At 36.4% G+C, this 18247-nt stretch overlaps 1 protein-coding gene across 1 annotated transcript in view; it reads right to left on the bottom strand.

Moving 5' to 3' along the window:
* ZBTB11 (zinc finger and BTB domain containing 11) overlaps positions 1-18247 on the bottom strand; it is a 30946-nt gene that overhangs the window by 10758 nt on the left and 1941 nt on the right. Inside the window, exons 2-5 of the mRNA XM_047723433.1 lie at positions 12334-12569; positions 11374-11605; positions 1318-2159; positions 661-840 (exon numbers count right to left, since the gene is read on the bottom strand). Of these exons, the coding sequence (XP_047579389.1) occupies positions 661-840; positions 1318-2159; positions 11374-11605; positions 12334-12569 (1490 nt within the window). The remainder of the gene's footprint in view (positions 1-660; positions 841-1317; positions 2160-11373; positions 11606-12333; positions 12570-18247) is intronic.

The raw sequence follows: 18247 nt of genomic DNA on the forward strand, positions 1-18247 counted from the left end.
AAAAAGTTTCTAACAACCAGACTCACTTCTACTTTCAAAGTAGCTAGTAACACTAATTCCTGAGGCATTTGGTACTTCTATAATACAATTTGGATAGATTCTTAGCTTTCCCCATTGAAAGCCTGGGAATGAGACCTTTCAAATCTGCTATATCAATTATTCCCTCTATTTATCAGGGGCCAGCATGTAGTTGTTAAGGTTTCCTCTTCTGTTCTCTTTACCCTTATATAAGCTTATATTTTTAAATTTTTAAAGTTTATTTATTTTTTAAGTAATCTCTACCCTTAATGTGGGGCTTGAACCCATGACCCTCTGAGATTAAGAGTCACATGCTCTACTGACTGAGACTGCCAGGTGCCCCTGGGCTTATAATTTTTAAATGATAATCTCAGTCCTGTCTTACTAGGGTAGTATCAGGAAGAAGCAAAGATACATCACTATTTTTTGTGTTTTTTTTTTCATGGTGGGGGGCGGGAATCAAAGAAATGACATACAAATCAGAAGATGACTCTTACATAGCGATATAAAGGAGACAGTGTTCTGAGTGTCTCTCAGTGTTTACTGAGAGAATACAAGTAGTAGAATAACAATGAATCAGTGAACTGCATTCTGTTTATCATGAAGTTAGAGCCATCCTCAATTAGCTTTCCAGTTACTTACCGGACATTTGTAATCTCTAGCTCTTTCATGTTTCAGTGTGTGCATTATAAGGGCATATCGTCTCTGAAAAACCATTCCACATTCCCCACATTTATGGGATGCTGCTTCTTCAGTATTCTCTTTAGTATCCCTTTTTGGCTGTTTCATCTTTTTCCCTCTTTGAACTAATTTCTGGGCTACCTAATTAAGAGACAGAAAACACAATCTAAGTAAATATACTCATTTTTAAAAAAAAGATTTTATTTATTTACTTGAGAGAGAGAGCGCACACACACACATGCAAGCAAGAGACAGGACGAGCAGGGGAGAGGGGCAGAGGCAGAGGGAGAAGCAGAGTCCCTGTGAGCAGGAAGCCTGACGCAGGACTCAATCCCAGGACACCGGGTGCCATGACCTGAGCCGAAGGCAGACACTTAACCAACTGAGCCACCCAGGCATCCCAATTCATTTTAATTTTTAAAGTCATGAATCATGTTATAATATTTCAAATTAATACTATCTTATTAACATTGGTATTTATTTGGTATTAATATTGGTACTGCTTTCCTACACCTATTGCCCTTCCTTCCAAAATAATTCTCATGACAGGTATTAAATTTATGAACAGAATGCTTCTGACTTAAAGCTAAAACCACAAAGGTCACCTCTTCATTATACCTGCTGAACTGCTGACTTCGGAACGGCCTTCCGTTTTTGCAGCTTTTTCTCCATCCCTTTGTGTAGTCGGATATACCCCCCTTCATTAACAGAACGCTGCCGAAGCCTGCTTCTGTAAGTTTCATCATCAGGGCCCAGGTCTGTCTTTGTTGTCAGTGTGATTAGATTTTCCTGCTCTTTTAAAGACTGGCCAAGGTTCTGCATTGGTTCTGGAATGTCTTCAGCACAGATATCTTCAGTTGACATGTCATTCCCCATATCATTGTTTTCTGGAGAGCTATTGATTACATTCTCTTTTGAAAGTTTGGGATGAATATTAGAAAGTGTGCTATCTTCTCTGCTGTTTAAAGTTTCTCGTTCTGTATCATCAATTTTTGTTGCTAAATCCACAGACTCCATTTCAGGATGGGAACCAGTTACACAGCCTGCCGGTGACAGAGTGGCTTGAGCCTCTGAAGAAACCTGGCGTTCAGGGTGTTGTCCTGGCTCTCCATTCTGCTCAGCTTCAGGCAATTCTCCATTCACCAACAGTACAATTTCACAATCTCCAAGTTCAGTAGATAATGCTGTGGTTCCCTCGCTGCTAGCCACAGGAGGTGCAGTATTTCCATTCTGTTCTGGTAAGTCCTGGGTAGATGCAACCGTTTGGACCTCACCCTTCTTATACACTGTTAGTTGCTTCTCTTCCATTAGTTTATGTACACTTTCACAGATTTCTAAAACTTCCGACATGAAAAGATGGCGTGCTAAGATGGCTACATCAGCCATGCTACAGAAGTCAAAACTTAGCACAGAAGTATAGGCAAATTCCAATAAAGGAAGGAAGCTTGCCTTACAAAAACCTACATGGAACAAAAAAAAAAAAGGAGGGGGTACAAAAAAGTTAAATAACTACTAAAACACTTTAGAAAAACAATTAATACATGATTATGACAATATAAAATAAAATACAAAGGCAAAAAGGCAAATATGACCATTTATTCTGCAATTAAACACTCTGGACTTGTTTTGTGTTCTGGTTGTTTAATAAGCCTTGACTAACTCACTTCTATGAGCCGAGTCTCTCAATACCTAAAATAGAAAATAATATCAGACTTACTACCTCAAAGAGTTGTTGTAAGGCAGTCATTTTCAAACTGTACTCCTTAGAACCCCGGGGGTTCCTCAAATTCCCCTCAAGAAACAGCTGCTGGAGAATGGAGGGTAAAAAAAGAGAGGGAGGCAGGTGAGTAGGCAGGGTTCAACCAACCTGTCCCCTAACCTCACTTCTGTAAGTATAACTGTATATTTTAATAATAGAAGTCCATATAAAAATATGATCGTGAACAAAGGGCTGTACTACTGAAAATTTAAGAACAAGATCTAACATAGGGGTCCGCACAATTTTCCTGTAAAGAATCAGATTTATAATTACTGCAGGCCATAAGGTGTCTATTTTAACTACTTAACTCTGCCACTGTAGCTGAAAAGAGTGGCCAAAGATATTACACACACAAATGAGCATGGCTGTATTCCAATACAACTTTATTTACAAAAAGGGAGGGAAGGGAGTCTTTCCCCTTTGGGCTACAGTTTGCCTATTCCTGGTCTAAGGAAGGAAATAATTACCACACACAGGAGTTATGACATTCTTATTTTATGTGAGAAAATAAAAGCAGTTTATTTCTAAGTTCTCAATACTTCACTTTCAAAAGCCATTAATATTCATGATTCAAAAACTGGAAGATAAGAGAGTGGTAAGTCCAACTCCATCTCCACAATCAGTATGATTAAGAATCTGTACAGCTTTCAGAACTTCTTTATACAGTTAAGCAAATAATCTTATTCCCCCTTCTTACAGTTGGTAGCATATTACATACACTGTCCTATGCCTTGCTTTTCTGGTATCACAGAATATCTTAGAGTATCTTTGGTATCTTAGAGATCTTTTGCCAAAATAAAGAGGGAAAGCAACCTTTTAAAAACTCACATTTGCTCTATTTTTCAGTTTTGACTCAAGGTACATAAAATGTAGTCCATAAATGATGGACAAAGAAGGGAAGCCTTAAACTATGAGGTATATTAATAGTCCCACTGCAAACTGAAGGCACTACACATGGACATCATCATTACGGCGAATTCAGTCATCCTAGGTAAGTTGGTAATTAAATAGGCTGAAGCCATGTTACTTTTGCTACAAATTATAAGACCAAGTTAAATAAGCTTGAGGTAAGTGTTTCTTTCAAAAAACAAACAAAAACCACAAACAGAATAACATATTTTGGACTTCTACTTAGCACCTTTTTAATTTCTTTAAGTTTGAAGTCATAAGAAAAAATTTCCCACAAAAGAATTAACACTGTTCCAAGTAACACTTTAAATATCTAAAACAATTTTTTCAAAGGCACAGTCATGTTCACTGTACAACATAAAAACCCACAAAAGTTTTAAAAAATCAATCATAATTCTGCCGAGAGAAATGGCAGATAATTTCAGTATTTTTTTACTCCAGCCTTTTCATATACACATATATAGATTCCGCAAAACATTTTAATCAAAGTCGACAACTTTGCAAAAAAAAAAAAAAAAAAAGAGAGAGAGAAAGTTCCAGAGATCCATTACACAACAAAGTGAACAGAGTTAATACTTGAAAGTCATTAAGAGGATAAACTTTATAATGTGTGTTTACCAAAATTAAAAACTTAAAAAAAGAAAAAAATGGACAAAACAGTTGGTTATAGATAGTGTTAGAGAACATCATCAAAAGGATGTGATCTCCAGCTGACCTGTGACCTGGAATCTAAGGCAAAGGCTCCTCACCCCCTCCCTGTCCTTGGAATGGGGGTGCCATTTGCCTTTCCTGCTCCCTGAGGCTGCTCTAAGGACATAACCATGAGACAGTGATGTGATACTGAAAACATCTATACTAATGTGATGGGACCCAGTTAAGGCATCTTTCTAATCTTTTAAGTTTGGTTTTGGGGAGGTTCAGAGATCCACTCATCTTGCTGCCACTTATATATGAGGCTTGACTTGCTGCCACCCAAGACAAGCCTCATATATAAGTGCCCTTTGCTTGTTAAAACTGCCACCTACCAGCTTGGAATGGTCTGCCTGTTTCTTTGGTACAGGGGCCAATTTCAGATTATACCAGGGAAGCTCATGGGAGGGTTACGAACCAAAAGAAAGAAAAATTATGACAGGGATGAACTTCCACATCCAGCAATATGGCCAACTAAGGTACCCTAATTTGACCTACTTACTTTAAAAAAAGTGAGAGAGAGAGAAATATTTAAAGTATTTTAAATATACTTGGTACCCCAGCACTGAGTGAAGGAAGTAAGAAATCCTTCCTGATTAGTCATGACCACAAACCAAGCTTAATTTGGTGGGATTTTTTGTTGAATATATAGCAGTTTCATAGTCAAAAAATCCTCAGGCTCAGAATTTAAAGCAATCCCAGACTGGTAATGCCCTCAGCATTTTAAGAATCCAATGTTTTCTCTGTGGAAAACACCTTCAACCCAGAACTCAAAACATTTCCCACAGAGTTTTAAAGAATATGAATTCATTGTGCACAGATTAAAAAAAAAAAAATAAAACCACAAGTAAGGCACCATGAACAAGAGCTAGTGGAAACAAACAGCATGAATCAAATCTGCAAAGATTTTAAGTACTGCTATAATCAAATATTATAGCAGTGGCATATCACCAGTAAAGAGCAAAAGGTCATAAAAAGTAGCGCCCTAAGAGAGACATCTGAAAAAGAAGTACATGGAAAAGAGGGGTGCCTGGCTGGCTCAGTCAGTAGAGCATATGTCTCTTAATCTCAGGTTTGTGAGTTCAAAGCCCCATGTTGGGTACAGAACTCACTTAAATAAAAATAAAAATTAGGGGCGCCTGGGTGGCTCAGTTGGTTAAGCCGCTGCCTTCGGCTCAGGTCATGATCTCAGGGTCCTGGGATTGAGTCCCGCGTCAGGCTCTCTGCTCAGCAGGGAGCCTGCTTCCCTTCCTCTCTCTCTGCCTGCCTCTCTGCCTACTTGTGATCTCTGTCTGTCAAATAAATAAATAAAATCTTAAAAAAAAAAATAAAAAAAAATAAAAAAAATAAAAATAAAAATTTAAAAAAAGAATGGAGAAGAGACTGGAATAAAAACTCAATAAATGAATTTAACAGCAAATGAAACACAGCTAAATAATGGGTCAATTAAAATTTTCCAGGATAATCTACACAGAGATAAATACAGAAGAGAAATTAAAGGTCACAGAATATAAAGTGAGAAATGTCTATCTAATTGGAATTCCAAAAGGTAGAAGAGAGAAAATGAGGCAGAAACAAGTTTTGAAGGCATACTGGCTGAGACTTATTCTCAACTGATTAAGGATAATCTCAATTTCTGGGTTCATTAAGTTCAGCCATTTTTATGCAGGACAGTTGAAAGTCAAAGATCCTCATGCTAGATTAAGAACAAAATCCAGAAATAAGACGTTTAAAGAGAAATGTAAAACATAAAGATACAAAAAGGTTGAAAATAAAAGATGGAAGACATGTTAGGGAAATAGTAATGAAAATACTGTTCACGTATCTAAAAAATATTTACTAAAGCAGTCAAAATAGAAAAATAAAAAAATGTTTATAACAGCAGCCAACATTAGATTGTAGAGGTAAAAATCACCAACAAAGATAAAGAGGATCACTACCTAATAATAAAAGGATATTTTATCCTAAATCAGTAACTCGAAATTTATATGCAACTTATATGCAAACAAACAAAAGATACACAAAACAGGGGGCGCCTGGGTGGCTCAGTGGGTTAAAGCCTCTGCCTTCAGCTCAGGTCATGATCCCAGGGTCCTGGGATCAAGCCCCGTATATGGCTCTCTTCTCTGCAGGGAGCCTATTTCCCCTCCTCTCTCTGCCTACTTGTGATCTCTGTCAAATAAATAAAATCTTAAAAAAAAAAAAAGATACACAAAAGAGAAACTGAAAAAACTCAGTAATAGGCAAATGAATCACATTAATATTCTAAAACACCTCTGTCAATAACTGATAGATCAAGCACACAAAATAATCAGTAAAGAATTAACAAGCCACAATATATTGAATGTTGGTTCCAAATGAAAAGACTCACATTCTATTCAAGTAAAATGAAGCTTATAAAAATAGACCACATGTAGGGTTAAAAGCAACAAATCTGCAGTATTAAAGGGAAACTTATAGCCTTGATGCTTAAAACAGAAAGTCAGGAAGGCTGGGAGCTAATGGGTGAGAAGCATTATACTTAACAGTCAAAAAAAAGAGTAATGGGGCCCGTCTGGCTTAGTCAGCAGAGCATGTGACTCTTGATCTTATGGTTCTAAGTGTGAGCCCCACACTGGGTGTACATTTTACTTTAAAAAATAAAGACAGTAACACTCAAATACAGTAAAAGACAGATTAATGAAGGGAAATCAGTAAAAAAAAAAAAAAAAAAAAAAAGCTGTTCCCTTACTTTTTTAAACAATTTTTTGTTTTTTAAAGGATTTTATTTACTTATTTTAGAGGGAGAAGCAGCACATGCAAGCAGAGAGGGACAAGCAAACTCTGAACTGAGCATGGAGCCAATGTGGGGCTTGTTCTCATGTCCTTGAGATCATGGCCTGAGCCACAATTAAGAGGCCACTGCTTAACTTGACTGAGCCACCCAGGTGACCCAACAGCTGTTCTTTGAATGGTGTGTCAAGAAGAATTAGTGAAAACTTGGTAAGAGGCAAAAAAAGATTACCAGGTATTAAGAGCAGTGTTGAAGATGCACCACTGATTTAATGCTATTGACTAGACTATTTTACAACTCTGTAAAAAATAACTTACAGAAAAATGATAAAAATGCAAATGAGGGGATGATGTTCAGCTTTTGGTTCTGGTCAGGTCATTATCTCAGGGTTGTGAGACTGAGTCCTGCATTAGGCTCCAAGCTTAGCAGGGAGTCTGGTTGAGATTCTCCATCTCCCTCTCCCTCTGTCCTCCCTCCCCCAACTTATTTGCATGCTCGCTCTCTCTCAAAATAAATAAATCTTAAAGAAAGAAAGCAAGCTTGAATAACTCTCTAACCATTAAATATGCCAGATAAGTAGTTAAAAATCTTCCCTCCAACTCCAGTATAAGCCCAGGCAATTTTAGCCACCATTCTACCAAACATTCAAGAAAAAATAATGCTAATCCACAGTATATTTTAGTGTATCTAAAAATTGGAGGGAGCAAACATTTTATAAGACTAGACCAACTCAGAGTGCCGGGGTGGCTCAGTCGTTGGGCATGTGCCGTCAGCTCCGGTCATGATCTCAGGGTCCTGGGATCGAGTGTCACATTGGGCTCCCTGCATGGCAGGAAGTCTGCTTCTCCCTCTGACCCTCCCTGCTTTTATGCTCTCTTGTTCACTCTCTCTCAAATAAAATTATTAAAATCTCTAAAAAAAAAAAAAAGACTAGAGCAACTCAGATATCAAAACATGAAATTGTGAAAAAGAAAAATAACTTGTAAATATACGTGCAAATGTTCTAGACAACATTAGCAAACCAAACAGAAATTTATACAAAAGCTGGTAATAATATGACTGAACTGGATTTATTTCAAGAACAAAAAAACTGGCTTAACAGAAAATCCATGTAATTTCCTATATTAACAGAAGGGTAAGAATACAGCCAGTTTCAATAAATACAGAAAAAATATGTGGAAGTCAATACTGCCTGAAGAGGTCATCAAAAAGATTGGACTTCCAGCTGACCCTCAAGCTGGATGGACCCAGACAAGTGGAGGACTCCACCACTCCCCTGTTTCTGAAAGGTGTGTTTCACTTGCCTTCTCTGTTCCCAGAACTGCCCCCAAAATACATCTCTGAGATAGAAACTTAGTATTGAGGCCCTCTGGACTGGGTACCTGACCGAACCCACTTAAGGCCTCCTGAGTACATGACTGAACACTGTTAAGGCCTCTATATAAACTTCTAAGATTCTGGCACAGAGATCTACTCATCCTGCAGCTGCCCCAAACAATCCTCATAAGTACTGGCTCCCTGTGCAGATTATACCTGGGAACCTCCTCAGAGAATTACAAACAAGCACCCATTTTAGAGGGAATATCTTTAATGTTAAAACAGTAAAGGGTTATCTATTTAAAACATTTACCATGTCATATACTTCGTAGTAAAAAAGCATCTTTTTTTTTTTTTCTAAAGATTTTATTTATTTATTTGACAGAGAGATCACAAGCAGGCAGAGAGGCAGGCAGAGAGAGAGGAGGAAGCAGGCTCCCTGCTGAGCAGAGAGCCCGATGCGGGGCTCGATCCCAGGACTCCGAGATCATGACCTGAGCCGAAGGCAGCGGCTTAACCCACTGAGCCACCCAGGCGCCCCGTAAAAAAGCATCTTCTTTAGAAATGGGAATGAGATAAGTAAACCCCCTATCATTTCTATTCAACTGGTTTTTTGAGGTCCTAGACAGCACTTTAAAGCAAGAAAAAAGTTTTCAAAATACAAAACCTGGAAAGGTAGAAACAAAACCAACACTATTGGCAGATAATTTATTTCTTTATATGGAAAATTCCAAAGAATCTATAGGTAAATGACTGAATGACTAAGAGAATTTAGCAGTATTACTATACACAAAATATACACCCAAAATAAATCTGAAATTATATAATTTTAAGAAAAAAATATAATAGTTTCAAAACATATAAAGTATCTTGGAGTAATCCTACAAAAGGTGTTTTAGATTGTTAGGGATAACTCTAAAACTTTATTAATTCAATGTAATCTCTATCAAAATACACTATTCGGTGTATAAACTGACAAGCTGCTTTTAGTTTTTTTTATTTTTATTTTTTAAAGATTTTATTTATTTATTTGACAGACAGAGATCACAAGTAGGCAGAGAGGCAGGCAGAGAGAGAGAGAAGGGGAAGCAGGCTCCCCGCTGCCCAGAGAGCCCGATGCGGGGCTCGATCCCAGGACCCTGGGATCATGACCTGAGCTGAAGGCAGAGGCTTTAACCCACTGAGCCACCCAGGCACCCCTGCTTTTAGTTTTTATGGAGCAAAGGGTTATGAAACGAAGACCCACCTGAATAATAAATGTGGGAGACTCCCCTTACTATTATAAAGGTAAGGTAATTAAGAGAAGTGAAAATAGTGTATGGAAAGACAACCGATAGACTAGAAGAAAGCCTAGAATCAGCACCAAACTTGTGGGACTGTTTTGTTAAGAGAATCTGAATGGTGAACTGACAAAGAGGATGGCGTCTTCACTAGAGGGCTCTGAGAGAAGCGATGATTAAAATGGGAAAAAAGTGAAATCAAACACCTATTTCACACCAACAAAAATAAACTGCAAACAGATTAAAACTTAAATATGAAAGAAAAACTATGAAAATTTAAGAAGAAAATCTATGAACATGTCTTTATGACAGTACAGAAAAATTTTTTACAAGCATAAACAAAGGAAAACACAAATTAATTCAACTACATTAATTTAGTAATTTTAAAAGATGTACATTTTATCTTTTTATACTGTACATGTTTTATATTCCTTACCTAATATTAAACAAAATAAAAACCATCTACTTTGCCTATTGAATTACATTATATTTGCTGCACAATATATAAAAATAAGCGTATAGGATGAGAAATAAATGAGGTATTTCATTGGAATTTTAGGATGCTGTATTGCAGTTAATTGGGGCAAACACTTCATTCGCTAAGCTGCTGAGAAACTGAAAAAGAATACTCATATACCTCTCTTCCTGCTTAAAATGCGTAAAAGACAGGGGAAGAAATCCCAAAGCTAACTTATATCAAAAGACTACATCTGTGATGAGTTTTATTATTCAGATAGCCCAGTATAAGACATATTTTCTCCTAAGTCATCGAACCCAGAAAAATGAAAATATCGCTAATCTAAAATGTAATGCAATTCTATGCTCCATGAAAATCTTTGCTCACCATTGTATCCCCAGAGCCTAGGCTGGTTCCTCACACACAGCAGATGCTTAATAAGTTTTTTTTTTTTAATAATTAAACATAGTTACGGCAAAGAAAAATACACGTTATTTGTCTTCCCAGAATAAGTGATTTTTAAAAGCATGAGGTAGGGGTGCCTGGCTGGCTCTGTGGATAAAGCATGCAACCCTTGATCTTGGGGTCATGAGTTTGAGCTCCACATTGGGTGTGAAGTCTACTTTAAATAAAATATAATATATATATATATATTTTATATTTTATATATATATATGGTAGAAAAGGACCAGTGGTTAACTAAGTTAAGTATTTATACACCTGGATAAAGTCACTTATTTGTTTCAGAAAAGGAAAATAATATTTTACACAGTGATATCAGTAATTTAGTAATCAGGAGTTACAGTAAGTTAATATTACGAAAAAATGTATAAATAAGGTTACCTATTTTAATTCTTCCTAAATTTTCATTTGTTGACTCCTAAGCCAATATATAAGTTCTAGTGGGCCAAAAGAAAGTCAAATTATTCATTTACAATAACAATAAAAGCAAAGAAAAAAGCCACACCTAGAATTTTGATTAATGTATATTAACAGTTTTATTATTCAAACTAATGAATTCTAATAATCTTTAAAAATGAGAAACAACAGACCTATAAAGGTGCTCTATTATTACATGTTCCACAACTAAGATACAGGAAGTATCTTTGACTTTTTAACAGTCAATTTTTAAATAACATATACACTTAGTGTAATGTAACACTGATGCAGTTATGGATTTCTCTCAAACTGTTTTTAGTTATGTTAATCTCAGAAATTTTTCTACTGCTACATTTGTCTCACCAAAGAGGCAGTGACAGAAAATGACAGCCTTTTCTATAATCCTACCTTGGAAACTTTGCTAAAAGGAAAGACTTTTTCAATTCAGCTTAGTGTACTACTATAGGTGGGCTTCTCCCACTGCAGCATAAATCCCGAGTTTCTAAGACACACACACCCCCTTCTTCCAGTAGGTACTTACACACACATACACACACCTTCTTCCAGTAGGTACTTATGAACAAAAGCAAGAGTATTAGAAAATTCTTACCAGAAAGATCCACCACTGCCTCATGACTGGAAACAGCTCCTTTCTCAATAAAAAGATCTCGAAAATATTCACTATTAGCTGACAGAACAGATTTATGAGCTTTGTACTCTTCTCCCTCAATTAACAAAGTAACATCACAGAACTGGTTGGAGAGTCTCTGTTCGTTGAGCTGTTTTAAGACAGCCTGACAATGTTTTGGAGAAGAACGTTTCACCACTCCTTTGGTGTCAACCTATCAAAATAAGTTTAAGACCAAGAGCTGTATTATATATCATTTGTATTTCTACCTTTAACAGAATTTAAAACATGACACGTTATTCACTTTTAAAGACACCATTAATTAATATGAAGAAAACAGTGAGATGTTCTTTATTATCTATATATTTAAATAAAAATTAAATATTTATTCTCTATATATTCAAGTATCTATATATTTTAAAAAATATTTATTATCTATATATTTAAATAGGTCATTCTCACTATTTTCTGCTGTGTTCATTCTACTTGACCCAGTGGAAACCTGCATCTCACTTCTTGCTGCCTCTTCTTACCAGTCAGAAACTTCATGCTGTATGAAGTAATTGCAGGTAAAAAATAAAGGCCTAGCCAGTTTAATTTTACCTTGTTTCATGACCTAGAGACTGCTTCCAGAAATGTATTCTGTCTACCTGTACCAATATACCATTTAAAAAGACAGGAAGAATGATTAACAACAAACCAAGGAACTTCTGAAGAGAAGAAACAGGAATATTTATGATTAATGAAAAAGCAGTATTAGCATACTTTTAGTGTACGTAACAAGAGAGTGCATTACCTGAAACATTAAGCGAATTACTTAAATTTCTAACCTCAGTGCCAATAATCAAGCCATTTCAGTACTTTAAGAAAAAAATTTACCAAGACTATAAATACTAATATATTAGTTACAGATGTTAAAGGTAGATGGAAATTTCCACTTACAAATACAAGTTCATGTTTCGATACTGGCTTCTTTTTTGCAGGCTTAGAGGCTGTAGCTGGAGGTGAAGTAAAATTGCTCAGATCATCTTCTGATTCATTACTTTCTTCTCCAGATTCAAGATCTAGTCCCAATTCTTCCAGCATTTCTGAAGTATCTGATATTGGACGGGAGCGATCTAGTTTCTCTTGGCATTTGCTACACTGTTTAATGTAATCTTTCACTTGCTTTAATATACCTATAATAAATATAAAAATAAAAAGTCAAATTTAATGCTGTTGTTATTTGAAAATTGAAAATTATTTATTGTTGGTTAATCTACGTGTACTGATATATGTTTGAGTGCATATGTCCAGACACACACATGTCCCATAAAGTATGTAAAAGTGATTTTTTTAGGACATAAAGTACATTTTTTTCATAGATGGAAGGTTATAAATGATGGTTTGTATCCATGCTTATTTTTGTTATTCCTAGTTATTCACTTCCCCACCATATAAGATGATTACATAACAGTGCCCCTTTCCATGTACAACTCATTCATGCTAAAGGAACTACATGAAAATGCCAATATAACCTTCATGAACGGTAATATAATGTGGTTACCTCTCCAACCTACTATCAGGCCTGACCATGCAATTTGCTTTGGTCAATGGAATATGAATAAATATAATGTGTGCCACATCTCAGAAGCTTTAAAAGGCACGGTTTCCCTCCAGGGCTCTGATATTTGTCCCCTCTCTCAAATGAAGGCATGTTCCAGATAAATGCCATCCTTTAGAGCCCGAAATGACAGAGCCTGAAAAAGACAGGTGGAGTCAACTGCAACCTGAACTACAACCACAACTTGAGATGAAAGTATAAAATCAATCTCATTTTTGAAAGCTATGAGATTTTAGGGCTGTATGAAAAAACAGCATAAACAATCTAACAAAAGTTAGATTGTACACAAACCACTCACAAAACCCTATTCTGAATTTCAACTTCTAGCTCAGCATGTTGGGGTAGGGGTAAGGAGCAGGGAGGAACACCACTTGTAAAATAAGACCAATTAATTTCCATCCTACAAATGAGAAAATGAAGCTCTAGGAGGTTAAGAAACTTGTCCAAAGTCAATTGCTAAACTAAATTGCACAACTGGGCCTCCAAAATCCCTATGATTTTCAGTGTATTATGCTAACTTACACAGGAAGACATTTGTCCATCACTAGGACAGAAAATTCTCTTCCCCACAATCCCCAAGTAAAACGTAAATGAAAGGCTCATTAATAAGCTAAAATGATACAGACAGTGAATTCCTGAAAAGAATTTCAAGATGTCAAATTATAACATGGTTCCTTGTACTTTCAACCTTCAGATAATATTCAAGCAATATTTCTCAAATTGTATTATGTCCTAGGGCACCTGGATGGCTCAGTTGGTTAAGTGGCTGCCTTTGGGTCAGGTCATGATCTCAGTGTCCTGGAACTGAGCCCCATATCAGGCTCCCTACTTGGCAGGGAGTCTGCTTCTCCCTCTCGCTCTCCCTGCTTATGACAGCTTAATCTCTCTGTCAAATAAATAAATAAAATCTTAAAAAAAAATGTCCCATACTTACTTAAAAATATACATTGGACTAATAAATTCAAAAAATTATACTCTCATTTTACATGCGTATAATAGGTATTATCATATTCAAACCTCTGAGAGTTCTATAGTGAAGAAATATGTTTAATAAGAATTTGCCAAATTTATTGGGCGCCTGGGTGGCTCAGTGGGTTAAGCTGCTGCCTTCAGCTCAGGTCATGATCTCAGGGTCCTGGGATCGAGTCCCGCATCAGGCTCTCTGCTCAGCAGGGAGCCTGCTTCCCTCTCTCTCTCTCTCTCTCTCTCTGCCTGCCTCTCTGTCTACTTGTGATCTCTCTCTGTCAAATAAACAATTAAAAAAAAAAAAAGAATTTGCCAAATTTATTCATTTAAAGACCCCCCCCTTAAAAAAAAATAACAATAAAGACCCCCTTCCCCCGACCCCAAAACATAACTTAGGAAATAATGGGTTAGGGTTAAATAAAACTTCCATAAAAAGTGAATTTGCATGTGCACATTTAGAGGACAACATATATTCTAACATCTGAAAATGCTTAAGTCAATAAAAAGTCTATACCAGTATGAGGTATGTAGGAGCAGATTAAAAAAAGTGATGAAAAGGCTGGAGGGATATATATATATTTTACATACAATTGAGAGTAAATGGAGGGGCGCCTGGGTGGCTCAGTGGGTTAAAGCCTCTGCCTTCGTCTCAGATCATGACCCCAGGGTCCTAGGATTGAGCCCCGCAAGGAGCCTGCTTCCCCCTCTCTCTCTGCCGTCTGCTCTGCCTACTTATGATCTCTCTCTCTGTCAAATAAATAAAATATTTTTTAAAAAGAATAGAAGACATGTAAGAGAATATATCTATTTTTTAAGATTTTATTTGTGTGAGAGAGAAAGAGAGACTGCATGCACCCATGTACAGGCCATGGGGCTGAAGGGGAGGAAAAGGGACAAGCAGACTCACCATTGAGCAAGAAGCCTGATGTAGGGCTCGATCCCAAAACCCTGAGCTTGTGACATGAGCCAAAATCAAGAGTTGGAAACTTAACTGACTGAGCCACCTAAGCTTCCTGAGAATATGTATTTCGAAGTAAAAAACAAAAAACGTGGAAATTTCCATGTTCACAATAAAGAAAGAAGAAGGCATTTTTTCCCCCAAATTAATTTTGGCTGTATTTCCAAACATTTTATGATTCTACACAGTTCAATATATTCTGCATACAGCATAAGTCTGATTACACTATAAACTGGTTGAGTTCAAATGGTATCGGAGAAAATACAAATGAAGCATTTGAAAAGGATGAAAATAATAAAAACTGCAGGAAAAAATTATTAATGTATGATAGTCTAACAATTGTCTCGAAAGGGACTGGGTATGTTTCAAATCCTTTCATCTGAGTGTTAATGTTTTGATGGGATCATCTTAAATTTAGCTTTATAGATTCAGAAACCTGACCTCTTTAGTTAATCCAGAATTGATTAAGCTGCAAGACTGACTCCGGTTAACCACTAAAAGGCATCAATGTATAAATGTAGTTAATTTACTACATTACTGCAAAGCGTTGAAACTACTTATGCAACAAAATCTGAATCCACTAACTAGCTCTGTGACCATGGCCAAGTTGCTAAACCTCTCTATGCCTTTGTGTCATCAGCTGTAAAGTGGGATAACAATAAGGTGCTGCTGTGATTATTAATATTTATAAAACTCTTTGAACAATATATGACACATAGTTACTACATAAGTATTTGTTAAATACAGTAATAATCACTGATCAACCTCTATGGTACTAAAAAACAAAACAAAAACCAAAAACCCACATAAAACATCAAGTTACCATTAAAAGATTCTTCACTGAGCACAGAATCAAAAAAAAAAAAAAAACAAACACACCAAAAAAACAAAGATGAAAGACCTTAGTGGGTAGTTGTCTAATAAAACAACTTGAGAAACAGTTTCTTGAGAGCAGGTTTCTCAACCTCAGTGGTGTTGACATTTTGGGCCAAGATCATTCTTGTTGGGAGTGGGGAAGGGTGCAAAGGTCTTTGCTGTCCATTCTTACTCTAGAAAGTTTAGAAGCATTCCTGACCTCTCCTCAACTACATGTCAACAGCAACACCTCAACCACCACCACCTTCACCCCCAGTTATGACAACCAAAATTGTCTCCAGACACAGCCAGATGTCCCCTGAGAGGCAAAATCGTCCCTGGGTTGAGAACCAATGCTTTAGAGATCTATTTGCCAAACTGAACAATCTGTCCTGTCAGCTGTTCAAGAACCTCCTTCCCTGTCAGTCTTGGATACAATGACCACCCCCAGTTCGGGGGCTCCCACTTCTAGCTCCATACATTTTAGTTCTTCCTTTTGTTTTCTTCAAAGAGGTTACAATAGCTAATTATACCTAATATTTACAAAGACCCAGTTTTTGGTGGGTTTTCTAGAGATTACATCCTCCTCTTCTAGACCAAATAACAGTGGAATCCATTTATCCCATAGTTTAAACAAAAATAATGCTTTTGGAAGCATTTCACTGTAAATTCCCCACCCATCAGCATCTGACTGAGGCAAGGGAGAGAATCATTTATTTTGAAACTGCACCACATAATTCAATACAGGATAAAATAAGAGGATGTGGGGGGGGGTCAAGAATATTTATTAACATTTTACATCCCAAAATGTGCTATATGTAAATGTCAGGCACTCTCCTTCTCTTTCTCTCAAGTTTTTCAACTATGCTCAAAGGAGGGAAATTGCTACAAACCTGCCTGAGCACTAGAATATAACTTATGATGGCAGCATTCCAAAAAAGCAAAATATATAATGAATCTCAGTAAACTGTCCTTGATACAACTTCTGGTGGAATGACTCTGGAATAGTTCTTTTTTTGGCACCTACACCGATCAAATCTAAAGCTTTCAGATAAAAAGATACAACTATGGCTCTGGAATATGTATATTTTGAGTAGAAACAAGTAAACAACCCAAGTGTTCATGTATTAAATATCAAAATGAAGAGCTATTAAAAAAAACTTTTTAAAATGAAAATCTAATAATGGGAGGCAAACTTCTCTGATGCTTATTATGAATTCTTATTATTTTTTCTTTTTTAAAAGTAAATTATGCCCAATGTGTAGTCTGAACTCATGATCCTGAGATCAAGAGTCACATGCTCTATGGACTGAACCAGGTAGGTCCCCCAAATTCTTATTTTAAAGGAAGAAATACTAAAATAATAAGTAATGAGATCATCAAATAACAAAAACTCATTAATGTTAAAATAGCATTTTATGAAAAATCACTATTTTCCCAAACAAAACAAAATTAGTAAGAAAAGGGATACTACTTTACATTTTTGAAAATCTTCTTAATGTGTGGCTCAACAGAAGACAGATCATCATATATGCTTCTGCATTCAATTTAATACCATATATCATATGTCACGGAGCTTCTGGAAAACTCCACTGTATACCTGGGAGACAATGAGTAAAAAAGGCAAATAATGCCTTAGAATTATCATTAAAATAATTGACTTTGTGGATCTTCTGAAAGGATCTCAGGGCCTCCCTTGCCAGGGGTTTAGTACCATAAGTACTGTACTTCAAGAATAGCTATCTAGTTGCTTAAGGACTTTTAATTTTACAAATGTATACGAATAACAAATGTATCTCTTTCATTTTTCAATTAAATGTAAACATGGTCTCAGATTTTTTGTCTAAGACACTGCATACCAAAAACCAAACAACCCCCGCCGCCCCATCAAATTTCATTCACTATCATTCAAAGATAATAAATTCAGGGAAGGGTATTTTTTTTTTTTAAAGATTTTATTTATTTAAGAAAGAGAGAGTGGGTGATAGAGAACAAGCACGGGGAGCTGCAGAGGAAGAGGGAGAAGCAGGGAGCCAGATGCTGGACTCCATCCTAGGACCCCAAGATCATGACCTGAGCGAAAGGCAGACGCTTAATCTGCCTGGGAAGCAGGGGCCCTGGGAAGGAAAATTATAACACTAAACCCTTACAGCACCATATTAACAGTGGTTAAGAGTGTGAAATTACAAAGGTAACTGCGGGACCTCTGACATATAACCTCCTGGTGCTTTTAGTTTTATCACCTGTAAAATAGAGCTATAAATGTTTCTACCTTACAAGGTTTTATTAAGATTAAATGAGTGAAAAAAAAAAAAGAGCTCAGAGCTACACCTGATGTAAAAATCTGATCAAGCTTACTTTTAGCTGTAATTGTCATTTTTAATGTGTCATAAAGTATTTACAAAATTTTTTTTTCAAGTGATTTCTACAATCCAGGGTGGGGCTCGATCTTACCACCCAGAGATCAAGAATCA

This window comes from Lutra lutra, chromosome 1 (genome assembly GCF_902655055.1).
Source record: "Lutra lutra chromosome 1, mLutLut1.2, whole genome shotgun sequence".
Classification (NCBI taxonomy): Eukaryota; Metazoa; Chordata; class Mammalia; order Carnivora; family Mustelidae; genus Lutra; species Lutra lutra.